This window comes from Ammospiza nelsoni, chromosome 2 (genome assembly GCF_027579445.1).
Source record: "Ammospiza nelsoni isolate bAmmNel1 chromosome 2, bAmmNel1.pri, whole genome shotgun sequence".
Taxonomy (NCBI): Eukaryota; Metazoa; Chordata; class Aves; order Passeriformes; family Passerellidae; genus Ammospiza; species Ammospiza nelsoni.
Genome location: NC_080634.1, coordinates 79959321 through 79982881, shown reverse-complemented (window position 1 = coordinate 79982881; position 23561 = coordinate 79959321). Strand labels below are relative to the sequence as shown.

The window sequence follows — 23561 nt, the reverse complement described above, 5'->3', positions numbered from 1 at the left end:
GCATTTGAATTACCAAAACATTAAAAGCAATTAGTATCAGCTGTTTTGTGAGGCTTGAAATTTTTTGTCAGGGCTTGATCCCTGATCATTCTAAGCTCTTAGTTTGTTCTTCTGAGGAAACTGAACCCATCTTTGGTCTGAGTGATTTAAAAATTAAAATCTTAAAGTAAATAATTTTGCACATTAGACATAAGTGAAGCTAATAATGGAAGGGGTTTCTGTTAACTGTCTTGTGAGTCTGTTTCCCTTTCCTCCCACTGCCATATTATTATTGTCAGGATTCAGTTTGAGGTGTGCCAGATAGTTTGCTCTTTTGTTAAGGTTTTCTTTTTTTGTTATTGTTTTTAATTGGATGGATTTAATGATTTATTATTTCTTGAAGGTAGTGGAAGTATCTGGAAGCTTTTAGTGTTACTTTATTCCTTGGGCAGACTTTGTTCCCATCTCAACAGCTCTTTCTTTTATGACAGTGAGATGAGAATCTAGATAAGAGCTTGTTGTCTTGGCAAGATTTGAAGTTAACAGTTGGCAAAAAACACTTTATTCAGTCTCCTTTTGCTTTTGTGGAAGTGTTCTGTTTATCTGCAAAGACATGAAGGTTCTGAAAGGGGAACCCTGCTTTATCTCTCTGTCTCTGAGATTGCCAGTTAATTTCCAAAGAAAAAAGGACTTTTTCTGGATGCAGGATATACTCAAATGAGAGACAGTTTTTCCTTTCCTCCTTGTGCTCTGAACCAGTTTGCTTGGATATCTTCTCAGTAATTCGGTAATGGTTTTTTGACCTGATAACTTGTTACCAGGGCTGGACTTCGGTGTTAGGTATAGGTTTGGTCTCAGAAGCATCAGAAGGCAGTTAATTGAGCACAGTAAATTGGATAAAGTTTTCCTCATAGCTTCTGCCACTGCTTTTGAAATTACACTGTCAGGGACTGATAGTTCAATGAAGTATGGCAGCTGCATCACTGTGCCTTCCTGGTCTGTTTGCTCTCAACAGTTGTAGCCCTTTCCTGTGACATTCCAGCTGTGTGAGCTGTCCCATCATGTCTTGGTAATTGCAGTGAGATCAAAGCCTTGTAACTGCACAGAGATCTCCAATCCCTGCTGCTTGTTCCCTATACTGCCTTCATTGGTGTGCCAGCTCTTCACAGAGGTATTTGAGTGTGTCTGTGTCTCAGTAGGGCTGCAAGGGAATGTCACACAGTCCTTTCCTCTTCTCCCACTTCTCCTAGTTCAAAGCTGACTTTACCAGGTTGGCAATTCTTTTGGCAAAGGCTTTTATGTGACCTGTTTCATGAGGTGGGTTCTATCTCTTCCAATCAGCAGAGTCCTAAAACAAAATCTTGTTGCCAGCACCAGTGGTGCAGCCAGTTTACTTTGTAAATCCAACTACTTCTGCTCTCATCATTTACCCAAACTGGCATAATTAAGGAAAAGACTACCTGGGCCTCCAGACCCTCGTCTCCGGAGCCCTAATATTGGATGTGATGGTTCCTATTACCCTTGGTGTCATTTGTGCCCACAGGATAAAAAATCGAATATAAGAAAAGGTCTGATGGGAAAACCTCTTATTAGTTTAAAAAAATGTGTATAATTACAATGAGGCTGAAAAAGAAAACCCAGTGTTCAAATTTAAAGTAAGTGAATGTTGATGTTTTTTGAAGGTGTTATGGCTGTGACTGCTTTTCCTAGTAGAAGGGGAGAGGAGATTGTAGGGGTCTGTACCCTGAATGAGTTTGGCTGGGTTGAAGGGTCAATAGGGATAACTTGTGCTTATTGTTGTGAGGGGGACCCTCTGATACCTTCCATATCCCTTTTTCTGTTCAGTGCAGCAGCCTGTGAGTTTTTCAGCTTGTGTCAGCTCTGTAAGATACAGCACCAATAGTGGCTGTGTGTGACTCAGTTACTTGTGCAGTGAAGCACAGCTTTTTCTGCAGCTAGTAGAATGTGAAGCTGCTCATTGCTTCAGTGCTTTGTGAATGTGTGTTGTTCGTAAGACACTTGGTACTGCAGCACTTTGGGTCTTCAAAACAAAAAGCTGATTTCTTTATGCTGTTAAAAGTTCATGTGTGGTAGTTACTGGGTGATGCTGATAAGTGGTAGAATCTTTGCAAAAGAAACATTTTGCAGTTTTACTTTCTTTCTAAAAAAAGAGTAAGGTTTTGTTATCGGATAGAGATATTGTGTCATCACATATATATACGCACACACAAAAAAGGGACCATATTAATATTTAAATGAATTGGTTCATATTCTTGGCTAGAAATCTAAGTTTATTTGCTGCAGATCTCTTTTGTATTGGAAGCCAGGACTGCCATATGTAGTTCTAAGGGTCTGACCATCTTTTAGCTCTGTTTCTGACAGTGCAGATAATCCGTCACTGAGAATGTTCAACACATTAATTTTCCATGTGTTGAGTGATTAGGAGACGTTATTTCTTCTGTGATTGGAGAGTTTAACACTAATTACAAGAAAGATAATAATGTCTTGTCACAGAACAAACTTCTTTGAAGTAAGCAAGTAGAAAAACAATAGGATCTCAGTTTACATTGCCAGCCACTTCACTAATTATCATCCTCTAGTCTGTGCAGCCTCATGTGTATTGACCGTGTCTCTGGTGGATGTTGGATAGAGAGTTACTGTTTGTAGGGAACTCTTCATTTGATTTTCCATTAATTACTTTGGCAGACAAATTGAAATTGTTTTTGGAATTGCTATCCTTTCTCTAAGTAGGCAGAATATTTTGGGCTTGAGTTTTAAAATATTTGTTTATTTTTTAGTAAACCAAATCATCTGTCTTTGAGAAATCTTTATATTGTTCTTCATTCTGTGTTATTCCATACCTTCTTCCATTAAGCTAGGTGATTTTATATACCAGTGTGTTCAGGAACCTGTTGATTGGAATTTTAGAAGGCTTGTATAATACTACTGTGCTTGCCTGAGGCCTCTTGCTGTCTTGAGATGATGTGAGAAGAGCTTGTCAAGCTCTTGGTGCCTTCTGCATGATATACATGGTAGGACAGCTTGAAATAACTATTACAGTTTAATGAGTTAATGAAAGTTTCTTTGTTCTAGTAACTTTTTAAAAACACTGGTTAGTTTTTAGGTTATACCTAGAATAGTGTGATATACTCAAAAGCCTTGTTAACTCTGCAATACTCTGTATATCCTATTTGAATGTTTTGAAAGTGTGTTTATAGCAAATTCTTCTTTCATATGCAAAAACTAAGCCATATGAAATAAAAAACTAAGTTCATATGAAATATTACTGCTTTAGCACAATGAATCTTAAATAAGAAGCAACTTATTGCTCCCATAAAGCAAGTCTTGCATTCCTTCTAGACTTTGTTCTGTGCATCTGTTTTTGGAGGTTTGTGTGCAGTTGCTGTGATCAGAGTTCATGCAAATAGAGCAAAAGCAATAGTGAAGTTGTACCAGTTTAGGTTGTCATTCTGAATATAAATTTATTTGTGGTACGCCTTTTTGTCAGAAATCTAGATGTATTTGTATCAAACAGAAATGGAAATGCCCTTTTCTAAGGGCATTGTATTTTTAAATACAATGTCTTAATGTTCCCATTCCATTGGAAAAAAAGGTCTTTTGTCTGTAGGATATACTAAGTAACTGCAGTGTTGCTCTTAAAATAAATTGCATTTACATGGGTGCAGATATCTACAGGGATTGCCATTTCTTGTCTGCCATGGTGTGTTAAAAACCTGTGTTAATGGTCCTTGCTGTCTTCCAAATGAAAGGTTCATCTGTTCCTCTGTGATCTGATTAAATGCTCCAAGGATAGAAGAATAGATTTTTAGATCCTTAGAGAATTAATTAATGAAACTTCTTTGGATCTTTTTACTCCTTGGATTTTAGGTTAACAGCATCCTTGTTCTTCTTTGTAATGGATTAGGGATTTTTTTTTTTTTGTCAATTTTTAAAAAATTTCTTATAAATTTGGCTGATATTTGCTGTCTCTTCTGAGTTTTGCTGAGCTGGAACTCTTAGGAAGTATTGCTGTGCTACTTATTCTAAAACTTTTTCAGTCTAGAAGCTTGTCAGCTCTGCTTTTTGCATCTTATTCTGTTTTACCAAATTTTCAAGAGCTTAGTTAGATTTGGTTCTATGGTTGTTTCTCCTGTCCTTGTTGTTTCAAATCAGTTTTATTTTCAAGATTCAGATGTCTCTCTGGTAATGTTTCTTCAGTTTTGTTAATAACTTTAAGGATGGCTTTATTATAACTCAATAATGTTTTTATATTTCTTGATCTTGTTTTATTATTTAGAAATATATGAGCAAATCAATTTGTGTTTATATTTAAAACACTGAAGGTTAAAACCCTTGACTTTTTTGCATATATGTATATATACATTACACTGCAAACCTAGGTTAATAAGTCTATATGGTCAAAAGCTGAGATTGATGTGTTTATATATGTGTATATGTTGAAAATTCATTTCTTCATCTTAGACTTCTGTACTTATGTATGTAATGGCAGAGCAAATAATCTATAAGTAGTTTCATCCTCCATTGTAGCTAAGTGCACATGATATCAAACTGGTATTGAACTAGTTTTGTAGTATGTTTTTAAAAAATACTACTATCTCTAAGCTTGTGTTTCTTCATCCTCCAAATATATTTTTCTAGCACACCGTGGAGCTTCAGAGAATACCCTCTTTTGGACTGTTTACATTTATTGACCTAAGAAGAATAAACTTACTCTGTATTTTCCCCTTTATTCACACAGACAACCTCCCATTTTATGAATGTATTTTAAGAATTATTTTAATTATTTTTTAAAAGTTTATAGGAAGCAGTGATAGAAGGTTCGTAAAGGATAGCTGCCAATAATTTTTAGGCTTTTTGTTACATAAAACCAGTATGGCTTTTTATTTCCTGTCTAGGATGTAATATACCTACTGCTGAAAGTCAGGCTGGTGTTTCTATAGACAGCAAGAACACAGAAAATAGCTTCTGGTTAACTTTTATGAGTGACACATTCTACCCTAATTAAAAAAATAAAGTGCTTTTATGAAGTTTAATTAATTGAATTCTGTAGTACAGTGAATTCTGGCAAATGAACTCCAGCCAGAACAAAAAATTTTTTATGAAAAATGGTGATTCTGAAATTAATCTGTGGTTTTATTTTTGGTAATCAGATGAATGTGAGGTTGGTAAACAGTGCTGATGCTGAGCCTTAGAAAGTCTTGTGTGGTTAGGGCTTCGGTATACACAGGATCAGTGACACTCCTCTCAGAATAACGTGGCCAGTTCACAGTGGGCTGGAAAACTGCAATGCAGTCAGTAAAGAGCTTCTCAGGAACAGTTCAAGGTTGGGAAACCTGTATTCAGGAGGATGACTGAAGTTCAGGCTAGGTTTTGTTTTTTTAAGAGAAGGTTGGAAGTGACTCAATGTGTATATAGGACAGCCCTTTCTGAGAGTTTAGTGGTTTCTAACCAGTTATGCCAAAATATGACAAGATGTACTGGCTGAGTGGTCAAGGTAAGCAAATTTCATCTCATAATCTAGTGTACTGTTTTAAAGGGTAGACAGATTAAATATTGGAACAGCTTATATGAGGTGGGTTTTATGCCACTAGCAGGTTTTTGGGGTTTTTTTGTGTCAGTATTTGCTGAATTTAAAGAAGCCTGAGCTTGAATGCTTTGGGAGACTCATGAACTTTAATGTGGACATGTTGAATATCCTAGGTAATGTAACTTGGAATGTGGGTGTTTGTGTGGGACTTGAATGAGTTTAAAGTTGGTGTTCTTTTGCTTCGCAGGTTTAACTGGTTTACTTTAACATTTATGAGCATCTCTGAGCTGATGTGACCTTAAATGTCAGCCAGAAGTTAATGGACTTGGTGCATTCTGTTCTCATTTGATATAGCAGGCAGCCTTTGGCAGGTTTCATTGTGCTTATTGGGGTGGGAGACAAAACAGAGATTTTTCCTGCTTAACTGTAAGAGTGTGGAATCCCCTGTGACAGGGGTGCTACCTCAGCACAGGGAGAAGTGGAACGTGTGAGTAGTTCTTGATGGTCCATTGTTGTGCTTTGTGCCCAGTCCCGCAGCAGCAGCTTGTGCCCTGGCAGAGCTGACTTTTGCAACTGCAGTCCCTGAACTTTGGGTGTTAGAACCATAGAGTCATAACGTTGTTAAAGTTGGAGAAGACCTTTCAAGATGAGGCCCAGCCATCAACTTAGCACCATGACCACTTTGTTCACCATTAAACCATGTGTTCACGTTTTCTGACCGCTTTCAGGGATGGTGGCTACTGCTTCCCTGGGTAGTCTGTGCCAGTGCTTTACAGTCCTTTCTAGAAATTTTTCTGTGAAGAAATTTCTCCACCTGGTACAACTCAAGGCTGTTTCCTCTCATCCTGTCACTTGTTACCTGGGAGAAGAGATCAACCCCCAGCTCACTGCAGCCTCCCTTCGGGTGGTTATAGAGAGCAATAAGGTCTCCCTTGAGCTTCCTTTTCTCCCCCACCTCCCCAAGGCAGTCCTCAGGTGACTTGTGCTCCACACCCTTCCCTAGACTGGTTGTCCTCTGGACTCATTTAGGCAGGATTAAATGAAAAAAGCAGGATTAAATGAAAAAGCAGGATTAAATGAAAAAGTAACTGTCTTTCATTTTTCCTGCTACAATTGCAACCATGTTGTCATCATTGCATTTTATGAGGGGTTGAAGGGCTGAAATGCTTTCTTCATTCTCTTGACCAAAGCTAGAAGGAATTGTCTTCATCTTCAGGAATTCCTGCAGCTGGAATGAGAAGAAGGCTGGGGCTGCAAATTCTGTTCTTGTGGCAGTGTTAGGAGCAAAATAAGGCCCACTTTCCTGTGAGCCAACCTGTGTTCTGGTATGCTTACTCTTATTTTGAATCACTGGTAACCCTCTGTTCTCATTAGGCAACCCTGGCCTGCAGAGAAGTTGAATGAGTGTTGCCTTCATTTATCTGTAGTAAATGTAGAGATGACATCTGGCTGGACTGCTTAGAGGGAGGTAGCAAGAAGATTTCTGTAGTTCTAAAAGGCTCTCAGATGTTGTCAGTCTACTGATTGAGTGAACGAGTAGGAGACTTCCATTGATAGAGCCCCTATATATGGTAGCCATAAATAAGACAAAGGCAAAAGGATGTCAGAGAACCCATAAACTGTTTCTAGAGTCATGTTCTTTTGCTGTGAAGTCCTGTTTTCATATTTAAAATAGTTTGGTCTCTTCTTATTTCAGAGTTGTTACCTTGAACTCTGAGCCTTTGTTGTGCATAGTCCTTACTACTGTCTTTCCCTGTAGCTATTTGCTGCACTCTTAATGATAAAAAAGTCCCTAGTTTGCATTGTCTTTATTCAAAGGTATGGTTTCAAATTGTAGTTTTAGAAACTTGTTATTCCAGTATTTTCCTTTAGCAGTTGCAGGGATTTTTGGCACTTTCTGGAATCTGTATCATATTGCCCTATTTTTTCACATCTGTTGAAAAATCTGCCTAGTAAACAATGGTGCCTTCCAGAAATTTGCTGTTCATCAGTGTAATCAGTTCTGCACTTTTAGCCTTTTATGGCTAAGTAATTCTTACTGTACAGGTATATCAAGGTTGGGAAGCATCACCTAGTATATCTCAAAGAAAACTGAGAGTCTGTAGTAACTATATTTTGTATTTGTGTAAGTACTTAACTGTATCATGTTATTCTGATCTTGTTTTAAATAAAAAATTAGAAAGCTTAATGTAAAATATAATTTATTGGAAGTAATATGTTTGTTGTCCTTGTGATGACCTTAACAGCTGCCTCTGTACCACTGTGATTGCTGACCTCTGTATGGTATGTGTATAATTTCACATCTCAGTATCTGCTTTTAGGCAGATCTAACAGATATGAAAAAAAGGCAGCAGCAGTATCTTGTTCCCCATCCTGCTTACCTGTTCCTGCCATGTAACTTGTGTTGGATCTGTTGGCTGCATCATGAGTTGGTTCATCTGGGAGACAAGTTTCCTTGGTGTCTTCTCCTGTCCCTACCAAAAACAGCCTTGAAAAGAGCAAACCCCAAACACTGACAGATCAACCAGTTCTGAGTTCTGTCTACGAAATGCTAGGTCAGGTGCAAAAAAAAAAAAATAATTAAAAAATGGTAGACTTGGGTGGCCTAAAAACTAGGAGGTGGGGGGAGAGAAAAGTACCAAAGGTGTTGGTAATGGCTTAGTTCTAGATTAGCTGTACCATGAAGCCCTTTATTTAGTGTGACTATACAGATTAGGATGACGCAGCATTGCCTTCTAGCCATATGTAATCTTGTGTCAAATGTCCTTCTGTAACTTGTGCATTAACTGCTACACTTCTTGCTGCAGGCCTCTGAAATAATTAAAAAGAGAGTATTAATGTGGCATTCAGGTCTAAACCTTTTGCTGCTGTTGCTGCAAAGGGGAGGTCCAACTGTGCCTTCAAAGTGGCCACAGAGGCTGTTGGAACTTTCAGTGAAGTGGTTCAGCTCACTGAGTGGGTAGAGGACTAACCACCTATTTTTTATTTATATTTTTAAATCCTTTGTTTTAAGGATTAGAGCATTGTGCACTGATGGTTCAGACTAGTCTAAAGTTTTATGCAAGCCCACTGCCAATACATTGTTTGTGGAGGTTCTTCCATCAGCCAGTCAGCAGTAGAGCTGAAAAAAGAGAACGTGTGTATGTGTTATGTATGTGTATCTGTTTAGGCTTATCTGCATTAATTTTGTGGGCTGTTTCCCCATTTTTTTTCTCAGATACACTTCATGGTACAATGCTTTTCATCTAGAATGTGATTAATCCTGGGCTGCCAGCCTATTGATCTGATGTTCTCATGAACCTCTAAAACATTTTGGTTGAAAACTTCTTTACCTACATCCATAGCACCATAATCTGGTGCTCTTACATAGTTACTGTGTTTTTGTTGCAACTTGAATATGAGTGTTAGGTAGTCTGCATAGCTCAGTTAACTTTCTTTTACTTAAGTATACATTGGCATTTATGCAGCATTTTGGGTCAAATTACTTATTCTAAGTGTCTGTGTGCTCTGTATGCACATAGTAGTATAAAAGCAGAAGAGTCTTTACACTTAAGGAACATTATGGCATGTTGCAAAACGTGCTAGTAAGCATTTTTAAATATTGAATGTTGAACTCTGAGAAATTGTTATTTGGAAAAAGTTGATTAAACTCAGAAATACTGAACTTCAAAAGGGAAGTTGCCCAATTAATAGGTTTAAGGACTGTAGTAGTTCTAAAACATTGCAGTTCTTGTGTACAGTAGCCAGTGTTTTCAAACAAATTCCTAAGGTTCTTTCTTTATACTATTAAATTCTGTGCTCTTGCATAACAGTTGGGATAAAAATGATCATTTGGAGGTACTGAGTTTTCTCCCTTTTTGCTTCCTTCAGTAGTTCCTTGAAACAACAACTTCTAAGAGCAAAACAAAAACATAAAAGAAGAAGGGAGAATGGAAATTATTTATGTGACTATAAGGTGTTTTTACCAGTAATTAGGTCAGGGTAAAATTTGTAAAGACTAAAACTAGAAAATAATAAGGACTTTACAGAAAAATTATGTGTTGTTGGGACTGGAATGATAAGCTTGACAGAAATCTGACTTGAAGATCCTGAGCTATTGTAGGGTTGATACATGTGTACAATGCCATCAGTAGTAAGAGTTTTGAAGAAGGATTGGCCTATGTGTGTTCTGTGAAGGGAATAGTGGAATTTAATAGCATGTGAATGCAAAAGGGGGATGAAAAGAGGGTTATAGCTTGATAGGCTGCGAAACAGGGGTGCAGATGTTGGAAGGTGTGGTGAGTGGTATAAAAAATGATTAAACTGATAAATGGATTGATATCTGAGCTAAGAAGTAAACCTGATTTGTAACTTTCATATTTAATTTAATTTGATGCAATGGGTGAACAGGAATGGATGTAAGCATTAGAGCAATTGTATTTTTGGGCAATGGAGAAGGGGGTTTTGTGCCTCATGTTTTTGTTGGAATTTTGTTTCTGATATAGAGAAGGGAATAATTATAAACCCCCTGCGTCCTATTGATGTGAACTGCTCCAGTGAGGAAGGTTTAAGATACACAGGTGTAGAGTGACATTTTTGTGGAGGGGAAATTGCTAATCTCAGTATTTGTTGGCTGCAAGGTTCTTTTGTTAGATATAATGCAATTTATCTGAGGTAAAGAATTCTGTGAACTAATTTACTTTTGGTTCCCATTTCCTGATTTGCTTTTGCTTCCAATTTTCTGGTTTGGGACCTTGTACAGTTCATTAATAACCAGTATCAGTAAAATTCAGTTCCATTTGGAGCTTTGATTATGGGTTACATTTTTGTCTTGGTAACTGTTTATAAGAGGTGAGTAGATGGTCTGTTGGGATTATCATAGGACCACATAAGTAATTTAGCACTTAGAGAGATACACATATTAATCTTTGTGTGACTCTGTTGGTGGACTTCCTGGGGAAAGGTTTACCCCAGTTAGTAGTATAGGTTTTTCCCCCCATAAGGCAATGACTTGGTAGATATGGTTATGATGTACTTATCTGCCTGGTAGACAGGGAAGGGAAGGATGAATCTTGTCAGTCTTGCTAAGAATAAAAAATGTTACAGTTAAAAGGATAGTGGTGGTAAGGGGCAGGATTTTTCATTCTTCCACCACTGTGTTATGAAGCAAGGAAAGGGAAAGTGGCTGTAGGCCAGGTGGGAGGAGGAAGAGTATGAGTTTGTGTACACTTAGTGTTCCAGAGCAGTGGTTACCCATTCCTTTATGAAGCGAAATATGTGCTGTTCTTCTGTTGTTGTGCAAGTTCCTTGAATTTACTAGCTAGGAGCTGGTTTTGCAGCCAAGTCAAGAAATACATGTCTTTGTGCTTCCACTGTAATGTACTTTGGTAGAAAGTTACAGATCCAGATTGCCCACTAATTTGCAGGTCTGGGAAATCATGTGCTTAATATGACATGCCTAGGCTAGTGACAGCTGGGCTATAAAGAATCATTTCTATGGTGGAAGGGCATGTGCCCAGGAAATGTGCCAAGGAGGCTGTGAATATGGACACTGTTAGAGATGACTCACTTTAGGAAAAACATGTAGCTCGTGGCTTTAGCATGTTGGCATGCAAACACAAAAGTCTGCTAAATGCTCTGCAGAAGGAAATCTTTTTTCAGCACTGTGACAGAACATTCATTGTTGTGGGTTTTTTTGCAAGCAAGTGGCTCTGCAAGCTCTCCTACTACTAGCTTATGGCAAAAAGGATGCATTTAAAGGTTAATTGTATACTGCTGTGGTGATTGCAAGAGGTAATTGTTGAAGAGGGTCTGCTGCCTTAGATAGTAGAGTTGACTAGTATATGTGTCTAGGAGTTGAAATGTGACATTTTTTCTTGAGACCTGGAGAAGGCAGGAATTTCAGAGGATTGGAGAATGATTCCAAAGGCAAGCAGCTTTTTTTATACATGTATACATGTGTAAAATACTGTCTACTGGGATGATTCTGCTTAGTCTGAAGTGTCATGTTAACTGTGTTTTTCATGGACTTCGGAGAGTCCTAACTGGGACGAGCAGTTCTTGTCTTTACTTAGTTTCTGTTCTGCATTGGCTACCCAGCAGATGCCTTTTTTTTTTTCCTTTGTGGTTGAACATGTTAGATGGCTGACAAACCTTGATGAAAGGACATAAATGCGCCACATGCAAAACCACAATGATTTCTTTGATTGCAGGGACCTTTTGGCCAGCTTGCAGTAAGGACTTGTGTTTAGAAGAGAACCTTTGGGCTCATCTGTATCTCCCTCCCCTCAAAGGGATGGCAGCCCCAGGACAGCTAGCATTCATCCTGACGCCAAGAGACTTCAAAGGAGGTAAGCGCCTCAGAAACGCTCCCCAGCCAAAACACTTGTCAGTCCTGCACCCCAGCCTGGCAATATTCTTTACTACAGCACTACCAGCATTCATGGCTCCTTTGGGACAATTTTTTGAGAACTCTATGGGGCCTCATCAGCTGCTTGCAGCCCCCTTAAGATTCACAAATTGTCCATTGCTGCCAGTTTGCTTAACAACGTGCCCCCAGTGGAAGGGAAAAAGACGTGCTATACTTCTGGAGTATAACTCAGACATATGCCCCCCTCTTCCCCTTAGTTTTTTATTTTCATATTTTGGATGAGGTCCAAACTTGCACTTTTTTCAATTCTTTTTCCTTAAGATTAAATTTGGAGGAAGAAAAAAAAGAAGCCAAAACTAAGTGCTGCTTACTTTACACAGTTTTAAACCCAGTTTTAAAATAGATTTCTGAATTAGCTCTTTAAAACAAGATGATTTCCACCTAATTCTTTGTGTGCTTAAATTTCTAGTGAGCATTAGTCCAGAAAGGTTCTATGGAAGTAAATTACTGCATTTTACTCTCCTTGAGGGATATATGTCCTTCGGAATTATTTTTCCATGTTAGAGATGCTACCTACATGAAGCACAGCCTTCCAAGTACCTGTGGAAAAGTAATTTAGTAAAGAAAGCAATTTAAAATAAACAGAAGTTTACTTTGATATCATAAATTTAAACACAAAATGCCCATTGTAGCTTTTTAAAATCTATTGTTTTGTAAAAGCAGACTTTTCAGGGGTGACATCAACCGGTTAATTCAGGTGAATTGTATGAATACTCAGCTCTAGATCTTTCTTTCCACATTCTTATTCTAGTAGATAATATATATTATGCATATTTTGTACATATATATATATATATATATATATATATATAAAATTATATGTTCCAGTATATTCTTATTATATGAAAACAAAGAATATTACTGGAATCATAATGAAGAACCTTCTAGGTTCTTGCGGTGTTGGTGTTGGTTTTTTTTTTTGTTTTTGTTTTTTGTTTTGTTTTGTTTTTTTTTTTTTTTCCTTTAGTAGGAACATTTGGGCATGTAGACTTTTAGTAAAGATGATCATATGTTTTCTAAACAGCTACTATTTTTTTTTTCTAAGGATGTGGATTTGGAGAGTATAGTTGGCGCTCAGACTATGGAAGCTTTAGTATATTCAAATATGTTGAGGTAGTGAACAAGTGGATTGTCTTGGAAAATAATGTCCTGTCTAATTCTACACTTACATATGTGGAAATGAAGACAACTTGTCTTCCCTCATTTATCTGCCTTTTACTGTCAGTGAAAGTGGAAGTGGTTGTTTTTGGTTTTTTGGGGGGTTTTGTTTTTTTGGGGTTTTTTTGTATGTGTGTGTATTTTGGTTTCTTTTTGGGTGGGGGACATAATTCTAAATAAATTTGGTCTTATGCCTGCTTCTCTAGAAATTCAGCAAGGAAGAGTAGAAACAGGACTGAGAATTGCTACACTGCTTTCTAGTCTAAAAGTCTCTGTTGATGGACATCTCCTCTGGTAAAATGAGTGACCTAGCTATAGATGGGAAATGTTATATTGTTTGGAGGCTCTGGAATTAAATACTTTAAAAAATCCTTTTAAAGGTAAATGTTACCTTTAAAGTAATCTTTAGTTACTCCTATTGTCAGTTTTTCCTGGAAGAAGCTGATATTCAAAGCAACATTCTTTCTCTTTCAAATTGAGAGTAGAACTCAATCGTTCATTTAGGAAGCAAAATCAATTTTAACCATTTTCTTTAGTAACAGTTTTAACTGTTAATAGTGTTAAACTGTTTTCTTTAGTAGTGTACCAGATGATCTGCTTCAGAATGGCAAGATTTTTAGTCATGCTTTCATGATTAATAGTTTATCTTAATCTGTATTTCATACCATCTGCTTTTGCTCCTCTTACACCTCGAAATCCCAAGGTAGTATATTAATTTGCAAGGTTAAAGATAACTAATTCATGGCATCTGTTGGTGTTTCAGTACTTTTTCACCTTTCTAAGGAAATGGGGAGAGTACTTGAAGACTCTGCTCTAAATTAGTTGTGTCAGCATGGGGAGGGAGAGGACAGTTTATCCAGAGGATGTCTTTGGTGGCATACCTGTGTATGTGTAGTGCTGTTACTTCATAAATAATAGTTTTTCTTGTTCTTTGAAATCAGTGGTTGTCTTTCCAGGCCATCTGACTGTCAAGTGCTTTGAAACAAGTGTCTTTAGAAAATAATAGAGTTTGGTTTTACTTAATGAAATCTCTAATAACATAAGCAAATAGCTTTCAAATAATACACCCCAACCTATACAATTTCATGTTGTTGTAGTAGGAGGAATTAGATAGAAAATGATTAGCAGATGATTAGATTGTCAAAGAAAAGCTCAAGTGAAAGATTATGTACATTGAAGCACTCTGTGCTTCATAGGAAATGTTGGAGTAATGGTCAATTCTTATTCCTTATTAATGAGGCTAAAAATTTTCTGTTCTTTCAGCTATGGAGAAAAAAAAATTACAGTGCATATTGTGATTGCCTTCAAGAACAAACCATAATGTCTTAGAAAGATGATGTGAATTAACATAGAAAGTTTATTTTCCTTTCCTTGTTTTCTGCGAAGACAATTCTAAAAAGTTTTGAAAACATTGTAGCCTTTCCTGAAACTGTTTAACAGCTGTAGGACTGGAGTTTTGGAGTAATAGGATTGATTTGCCCATTTGCAGTGGAAAGGACTTTATTTATTAACACTAACAGAATTAGGTACCTATAATGTTCAAAGTTTGGAGAAACTTAATGTGAATATCTGACTTTTGGTATCAGTGATTCTATTCCTTGTCAAATCCTTGCTGTCTGTTGAAAGAATTATTCTATGGCATTGAGCAATCAGACTGGCATCTGGATAGGCTGCCTGAAGTTCAGGGGTGCATTGCTTACCTTCTGTCCCTTTGCAATGATTGTGTACTGAAAAGAATGGAGTGAAAGAGTAGATAGTGATATGCTACTCATTCTGTGCTGTTAACATATGGCAGCTCTGGCTGTTGTTCTGATTTGATTTAAATTGAGTAAAAAATATATAATGTGTGTGTGTGTATATATGTAACATTTAAAATTAGTCAAAAAATGACAAGAATTGAGGCCATGAGGTAGATCTGAATTGTATTCATTAGCAAAATTGTTCATTTGCTGAATAACAGCAATAGCCATCTTGTACTTATTCCTGAAGAACTCAATTTTGGCAGCTGCTGTCGGTTCTAATAATAATCTGTGGGTCTATAAATTGAACAGTGAGCTAGTGGAAAGTTTGCAAATCCTGATGAATTTCACAGATGTAATGGAAATACATCAACTCACAGGTGTCCTCTCTCTAAAGCCCTAAATAATTATTTTCTTGTATGTGTATTATTTGTTATGATAGGATGAGCTCCAGGACAAGGACTTTTACAGTGTTTGGGAGGTCTTGATGCTTCTTGATACATGTTTTCAGACCTTTATTGTTGTTGCAAGTTTTGGAAGCAGGAACCACAGATACCATTAGATATTAGATAGATACCATTAGATAGATATTAGATACTAGATACCATTAGATAGATGCCATTTCCTGTCATTGCCCAAATGCATAATTTATGGCATCATACAGAATGTAACTTTTTGTGCCTGATCTGTATCTTTTTTTGAAATTTCCCAATGTCCATGTGTGTTAATAAATAACAAGAGCTCAAATACCAGCGTTGTTCATAATGTATAATGATCTAGTGGCTACAGTTGTGGCTTGGTATTGAAAGGAGAGGGAGATAACTAAGAATGGTGCCTGAAGCTGTGCTTGATGACTGTAAGGAAGGCACTTTGAAAAATTTAGATACATGAACTATTATATCCCTTAAGGTAGAGTTCCCTGGTTAATCATTCTTCCTCTTGTTATGAAGGGTGTCAGGGCCATAAATGTTTTCAGATTCATTTTAGACAGGTAGTTTGTGTTTCTGTCTCTGGTGGGTTACACACTTTGTTTTGGAGGAGGCCCTTCTTGTATTGTGCTTGTGGGGTTGGTGAAAGCATCTTTGGCATTACGTGATTCTGCCACCTGGTGGCTTTGACAAACAGCAGGGGCTTCAGATGCCGCTTAAAAGTGCATCCCCTCGCATGGAGGGAAAGTGGCTTAAAGTAGATGTGGAAGATGAGATACATGATGTCTGCATCCTGTTTTTCAAGTTGAGCATTTAAGAATCAGTATGCAAGTATTTAAAAAACTTCTGATTACTACACTTGTCAGGCTTCTCTGGGTTTTAAAATACGAGATTAACAGAAGACAAATCTCCGTGTAATGGTAACTACTTCCAGCTGAAATGCAATTTAGAGAAGTTATCATGTTGTGTGCATTGTGTATTTCAAGGTTCTTTTAATCTGGTTTCTTATGCTTGAAGAATTACAAATATCAATACTAAATTTATATTAGTACTTAAATATAAGAGTCTTTTCCTGGCCCTTATTACTTTGGCATAGCTGAAAAATCAATTTAACAAATTATCACATCTCAAGTTGTGCAGTGAATATCAGTTTTGGTACTGGTCTGTTCTTTTCAGTTGAAGTTGTGTCTTTTTGTGTTTTTCTGTATTTGAGGTTATTCTTCTAATGCAGTGATGGTAAAATTTCTGTATATAGGTCAATTTAGCAAATCTGTCATGTTATTTCAATCAAATATAGTATTTCTAGCTTCTGATTGTTCATAGGTGTTTTAATGCTTGCAAATAGAGATTTTAAGTGGAGTTTGGATGTGGCTTGTGTCCATAACTAAACAAGGTTTTTACACATATTTATAAATATACTTTGTTCTGCTGCTATCGTACATTTGTGTACCATAAATGTAAAGTGAGAAATGCCTTTTCTCACAATAATTCAAGTCGGGAAATTCTCTTTCTTACAATAGGTGTGGGGAGATTTTACTTCACTTAAAAAGCAAACGTATGCTTACTGTTGTTACTACAGTTTTCAAATTGGACAGGTCATTCAGTGCACTTACTTCAGGGTCCTTCCAGTCCTTCTTTTGTGTGACTTTGTTTGGTTTTCCTCTGCAGTCTCTCCTTCCCATCGGAAAGGAGATTTAGAAACAATTTCATCAGTACATACTTAGGTTGATGGCTTTAGCTTGGTCTCTCCTGTATAATATCATTGTGTAAGAAATGTGTATGTTCTCCACATAAAAGAAATACAAAGCATCTCTGAAGGTAGGCCTCTCCCATATTTATTCAAATGTTTTTTAACTTTGTAGGGACTTAAAACAAGCAAAACTTATTATCCAGCATAAACAGAACAGATGACTGGGGATACAAGCATTATATATATAGCCAACCCAGGACACATGGTAATCTTGATTACTTGTTTCTGTAGGTCTTCTGTCCTCCTCAGATTTCAGTTAAAATGTACCTTTGAGATTCTATATGAGTTTTTTGGTGGATGACCTTTTTTTTTCTCCAGTGTACAGTCTTCAATTTTTATGTACTAGAAATTCTTTACCTACTGTACCTGCACTTATTTTGCAAGTACTTTCATGGTATGGAAGTAACTTGATGAAGGAAACTTCATCAGAGGTGAAGTTGCTATTTTAAGGTTTTCTGTGCTTTCAGAGTTAAAATCAGAAGTCAGACCTCAAGAAGAGCAACCATAGTTTGGAAAGGATCTATAGAAACTCTTTTTAAAAAGTTTCTTCTAGCTGTTCCTTTCTTCAGCTTCATAGTATCAGAGGAAAACCCCTTGTTCTTGCTGCAAAAAAAGGAAATATTCCATGTACTCTCATTAATCTGCTTCTAATTTTATAGAGAAATAATAATTCTAAATTTGGATTGATGACTCACCATGGCTTCACTGTATTTTGAAGAAAATTCAATGCTGTGTTGTGGCTGATGCTTAGAAGAAGAAAACTGTTCTTGTTTCAGATCTTAAAGTGAAGCACTGAATGTTGTTAGTGTCAGTATATAAATGTAGTATCTTCTTGAAAGTATAAGTGATAATGTGTAATATATAATTACTAATCTAGGCTATGGAAGAAAATATAGGGCTTTCAGAGTTCTGTTTGAGAGCAAAAGGAGAATATATACTGAAGAGGGTGAGAAGTTCAAGCAAAAAAAGAATTTGGGCAGCTTTAAAAAGGAAAGTGCCAGTAGGTGTTAGGGAATGTAAGGCATGCCAGAGATACTCAGAAAAGAAGGGAAGGAGGCCTGTTGCTATGGTGATGCCAAAGTCAATTGATAGTAGCTCTGTGCTGGCCTTGTGCTATTGTTACAAGGCATTATCTCTGGTTTGCATGGCCAGGTTTTGGTACTGAGGGGGCACAGGGGCAGCTTCTGGGAGAAGCTGCTGGAAGCTTTCCCCAAGTCCTATAGAGCCACTGCCAGCTGGCTCCAGGGTGGGTGTGCTGCTGGCCCAGCTGAGCCCCTGAGTGACTGTGGCAGTGCCTTTGGGATAACAGATTGAAGAAGGGAGGAGCAAACCTGCACAGTTGCAGCTGGAGAGAGGAGCGAGAACGAGTGAGAGGAACAGCAAACACCAAGGTTGGTGGAGAAGGAGTGGGGGAGGAGGTGCTCCAAATGCTGGAGCTGAGGTTCCCCTCCAGCCCCTGGTGTAGGCCACGGTGAGGCAGCTGTGCCCCTCAGCAGCACAGGGAGGTTCAGTGGGACCACAGAGATCCACCTGCAGCCCATGGGGGGCACCCACACCACCCACATGGGTGGATGTGCCTGAATGAGACTGGGACCCTGTGGGAAGCTCACTCTGGAGCAGGTTTGACAGGACTTAGGACACTGTGGGACACCCACAGCTGTTCCCTAAGGACTGCACCCCATGGAAAGGACCCACACTGGAGCAGTTCATGAAATATTGCAGCCTGTGCGAAGGATTCATGTTGGAGAAGGTCCATGGAGGACTGTTTCCTGTGGGAGCAGGGCAGGAGTATGAGTCCTCCCTCTGAGGAGGAAGGAGTGGCAGAGACATGTGATGAACTGACCATGATCCCCATTCCCCATCCCCATTTCCACTGAGGAGAGGAGATGGAGAAATTTGGAAGTGAAATTCAAGCCCATGAAGAAGGGGCCAAGGGGAATGGGTTTTAAGATTTGGTTTTATTTTTCTACTCTGCTTTGACTAGTAATAAATGAAACTGATGTCCCCATTTTGACTCTGCTTTGCCCATGAGGGCAACTGGAGATTGTTCTCTCCCTGTCCTTACCTCAGCCCATGAGCCTTTTGCTTTATTCTCTGTCCCATAGCCAGGTGAGGAAGGGAGTGACAGAGTGCTTTTGGGGGGTACCTAGCATCCAAGCCCCCACAGACATAAAGTCAGTATATATAGTTGTTGGCTCTAAAATGAAATACAGATTGAGAAATTCATTACAGCTGTCTCACCAAAAGGATTTACTTGCATCTTCTTGTCAAGCAATACATGCAGATTTTATATACAAAGCTTTAAAAAATTCCAAAAATAATTAAAGAAAGGTGATAATAAGATTTGCTACCATAGTAATTAAATTTGTTTGAGTACAACATATGAATCTGTTCAGATACTTCATATGAATGATGGAAACTTTAAAAGCCCAAAACCATAGATGAAGTTGAGTAATATTTCTGAGGCAAGGGGGAACCATAGAGAATTAAAAATAACTTTGAATATAGAGATCCACATAAAAAGATGGCATAATTGTAATAGATTGCAATTACTTAGCTTTACACTGGGATACAGATACAGGTGTGTGTGTGTGTGTGTGTGTATGAATTTCTTAACTGTATTTCCATACTTCATTTGTTTTAAAATGTAGAATTACTGAGTTTAGTGGATTTTGTATTGTAAATTCAGACATGGGGCCTCAGGCAGCTGATGATGAAAGTTTCACGAGCAAAGACTAGTTAAACTAGAAAAACAGTTAAAATGATAAATGTTTATTTTAAAAGACTAGGAGTAATATAACATGTAGTAGTGTAATTGTGTTATATAGTTGTGCAACTGTGTAATTAAAATCTATGTGATTTATTTTCTACTTCTAATTTCTCGTTTTCAGCTGGAGAATTTGGTACCTAGCATTCTAGAGACTTTCTCTTTTGGGAAATTACATCTTATTTTTGAGTTAAATCTTTGAATCCTTGAGATAATAGAAAAGGGAAGACCCAACTCATGTTGACATCTGTGTGAGGTGTTGTCGATGTTTGGGAGTTTTTCCCATTTTTTTTTCTTCTTCCCTTCTTTTCTTCATTGTTCTTGAAAAGGGTCAAGGGGTTTGCTTGCTTCCTTTACCTTGTGCTTTCCCACCCAGGCACTTCCAGTGGACTAGGAAGTAGTGATAGTTGACTTCTTTGTGTTTAAGTTACTGTTAAAATGAAGTGTGAGTTTTGAATATTCAGGAACTTTCATGTAGCTTTGAAACACATTTTATCAGCAAAATATAAATATAAAATTTTGATCAATTTTAGGATGACTCACTATAAGACACATCTCAGTAATGTTCTTGTTCTGGAACTGCTAGGACCTGGAGCCTTGAAGGGACAGGAAAAACCTGGAAAAGTTTAAGCAGAAAAACAAGTATTTCAGTACTGTGAGAGACTCTATCAAGATGAGTTACAGTTCTTGGAATTTTTGTGGTGTCTGCAAGAAAGTAAGCACTATCAGGGTGTTGTCTCTGAGTGCTGAGGAAGAATATATTTTTTAATTACTCTTTCTTCCTAAAATCCATGTTCTGGCTCTCTTGAAATATTTTTAACAAGGCTGTGTTTGTCAAATAGCATGAGTTGATTCCTGAAGAAAGGTATCTAAATTTAGCTGAATCTCTGTGTTAAAAATAGCGGATGAAGAAGGAACCCTAATCCAGGGTCTTATCTAAAAATAGTACGGTATGTGTAACTGGGAGTAGGAAAAATGCACATTTACCTACAGCAGGAGTCCAGAGAGGGGGTTGATGCAGTGAAGTATAAATATAATAATGACCTAAAGACTTAAGTGAGTCCTAAGGGCTAAAATTTTAATCCCTCAGAGGATTTAGATGAAGTTATGTCCTGCAATGCATTTACCACTTCTCTAAAAATTTGAATCCATTGTTACAGATGAGAATTCAGAGTCAGGTGTCCTGGCTATGTGCCATTATTTTTACATGAATTTTTATTCTGTCAGATAAAGTACATGAATATTGTTGCTATTTATGTGCTCCTTGCTCTGAGAGATATCTATATTATTATACTAGAGGTCTTGTGAAAGTTTGGTGCATACCATAGAGGTGAAACTAGCTAACAAAGTGTAAAATAACTTGATAACCATAAAAACTAAACCACCAGTGTGTTTTCTGCAGCAATTTCATTTGAATACCTACGAAGTAGATTAGTGGCTTTGCTTTGCTTTGTTGTGTGTCTTAAGGCTGGTACTGTAAGGAAAAGGTGAACTAACTGCTTCTCTTTAGTGTATTTGGGAAAAACGTGCTGCAAACAGTGGAAAGAAATGATTGGGTCCAGTGTCTGTCTTAGCACACTGCGTTGTATATCTTGTGTTAAACAGTCTTGTAATACGTACCCAGGTCTTCTTTAGGAATATAGTAGCTTGATGTTGTTGTTAGCTTTTCTTTTACTATCTGAATCTAGTAAGTTGTTATAGTAATTTTAAACAGTCTTCATTACTACTTTGCTTCTTCTTTCTTAAACAAAACTGTGCAAAATTTCTATACCATATATCAGATGCATAAACATTAGTGGAGAAAACCTACTTGACCGTTCAAGAAAATGAAACAGTGCAAAAAATGAAGAATAAATTTTATTTCAATTTAAACTAGTCAGGAGTCAAGCTTACTTAAAGAAAATATTTTGAGGTATCTGTACAAATAAAGATGATCAACAAAATCAAGATATTTTTTAAGGAAAGGAAATATGTTATATGTAACACTATTTGATATTTGGAGTGTCCATAATAGGAATTTTAAAATTGAAATGCATTCTTCTCCATGCACACACTCTTGAGTAAATAATCCAGAGATATTTTTGAGGAACAGCTAAATGTTAGTGATGTTTCAAAACTATGGATAATTTCTTCATCAAAAAGAATGGGACAAGTCCCACAAGTCCCATTTACTCAAGTTACAACTTTTTTTTTTTTTTTTAACCTTAATGCATTTCTTGTTTTTTTTTTTTTTGTTTTTTTTTTTTTTGTTTTGCAGGACACAAAATTATGGATTATAATGGAATATCTGGGTGGAGGCTCTGCCCTTGATCTAGTAAGTAAATGATCCATTTTTTTTTTACTTCACGTAACTATATTCCTATCTTATAATTCTGGAAACTATAATAGATCACTTGGCTGTGGCAATGTTCACTTTCAGGAAAGGATAAAAGTATTTGTCAATGCCAGAAAAATGTTATTTTCCATGAGGCATGACTGATTATTTGTGTAAGTAGAAGGGAACTAAGCAACATAATATTGGAAGCAGGATATAAACATCTTAGAATGCTAATCTTCAGTCAGCCAGAGAGCACTAGTGCCTGAAAATAGTTTTTGTATCTCTTAATTCTGCCACCACAACCCTTATACAAATTTATACATTTTAATGTATCTTCCTTACCATCCCCTCCCCCAGACAAATAAACAAAAGGTTCCTTGTTTGAAGTCTTTCTGAAGCCTAAGCAGACAGAAATACAATTTCGGCTGGTATTAAAAATAATATTTCAGAGAAACAGAAGAAGCTCTGGACTCCATGGAGGGTACAGAGGCCTTGCAGGGAGCCCTGGATAGACCAAAGGGCTGTGCAATCATCAAGGGTATGAAATTTAACAGGAGCAAGGACCTCATTCTGCGCCTGGGATGGAGTAGCCAGGTTTGAATTGGAATTCAAAGGGGTCAGTGCAGATCATGTTTTCTGTAACTGAATGCTGATATTCAGCTATTAAAAAGCACTCAGGCCCCTTCCCAAATGACACACCTCCTTATGTTCACTGTGGATTTGAAAAACACCATTATAGAAATAATAATTCATGTTTTAAGTATGTGAAAATTGTTATCCAAACTGTGGCAGAGTGTCTTTGTAGCAGAGTTTGCAGTTGTCAGATAGGATAACTGATAAATGCTTGAGGAAAGAGCAAAAGGAGCAAGGTCACTGTAAGGGGATTCTGCTGGTGACATCCAGAGCACAGGAGTGAGTGTTAAATGTGGGCTTCCTGCAGTTGTGTATTTTTGAATGCATTTATACCTTTAGCTTCCACATCTGTTAGGAGTTCTGTGGTTGTTAAGTTTCCCATAAAGATACGATAAAAAATCTGGATGTATTATTGTGATCACTTTTTTCTTCCGGACAGAAGAGCAATTAGAAATTGTGTTTGCTTTCATAAATTAGCTATTGCTTTCTTTGTGTAGGTATAAGATAGCAGAATGAAAACACATTTCCATATTTTCTTCTTTTTTTAAAATCTCACAGATTTCACTTGTGTGATCACTGTGTGTTTATTATCTAAGTTTGTTGCCTAGAAATAGTAGAAAGTACTTGTTCACATCTTAAAATATTATTGAAGAAATTTCACCCCAGAAATTAAATCATCCTCTAAGTGTCTATTAAGCACCTTTTGTGTGCTTCATTAATTTTCAGTTTATGTTCTGGTGTATGTTCTCCTAGTTCTAACATGCACATTATGGTTCTCAACTAGAACCTGGCATGCTTTGCCATGTTTTCATACTCAAGGCAAGGATTACCAA

At 37.2% G+C, this 23561-nt stretch overlaps 1 protein-coding gene across 2 annotated transcripts in view; it reads left to right on the top strand.

Annotated features, from left to right (window-relative positions):
* STK24 (serine/threonine kinase 24) overlaps positions 1 to 23561 on the top strand; it is a 54541-nt gene that overhangs the window by 13833 nt on the left and 17147 nt on the right. Inside the window, exon 3 of one of the 2 annotated variants that reach the window (XM_059466349.1) lies at positions 22036 to 22092. The exons of the other annotated variant lie outside the window; for it this stretch is intronic. Within the exon in view, the coding sequence (XP_059322332.1) occupies positions 22036 to 22092 (57 nt within the window). The remainder of the gene's footprint in view (positions 1 to 22035; positions 22093 to 23561) is intronic. 2 annotated transcript variants of the gene reach the window in all.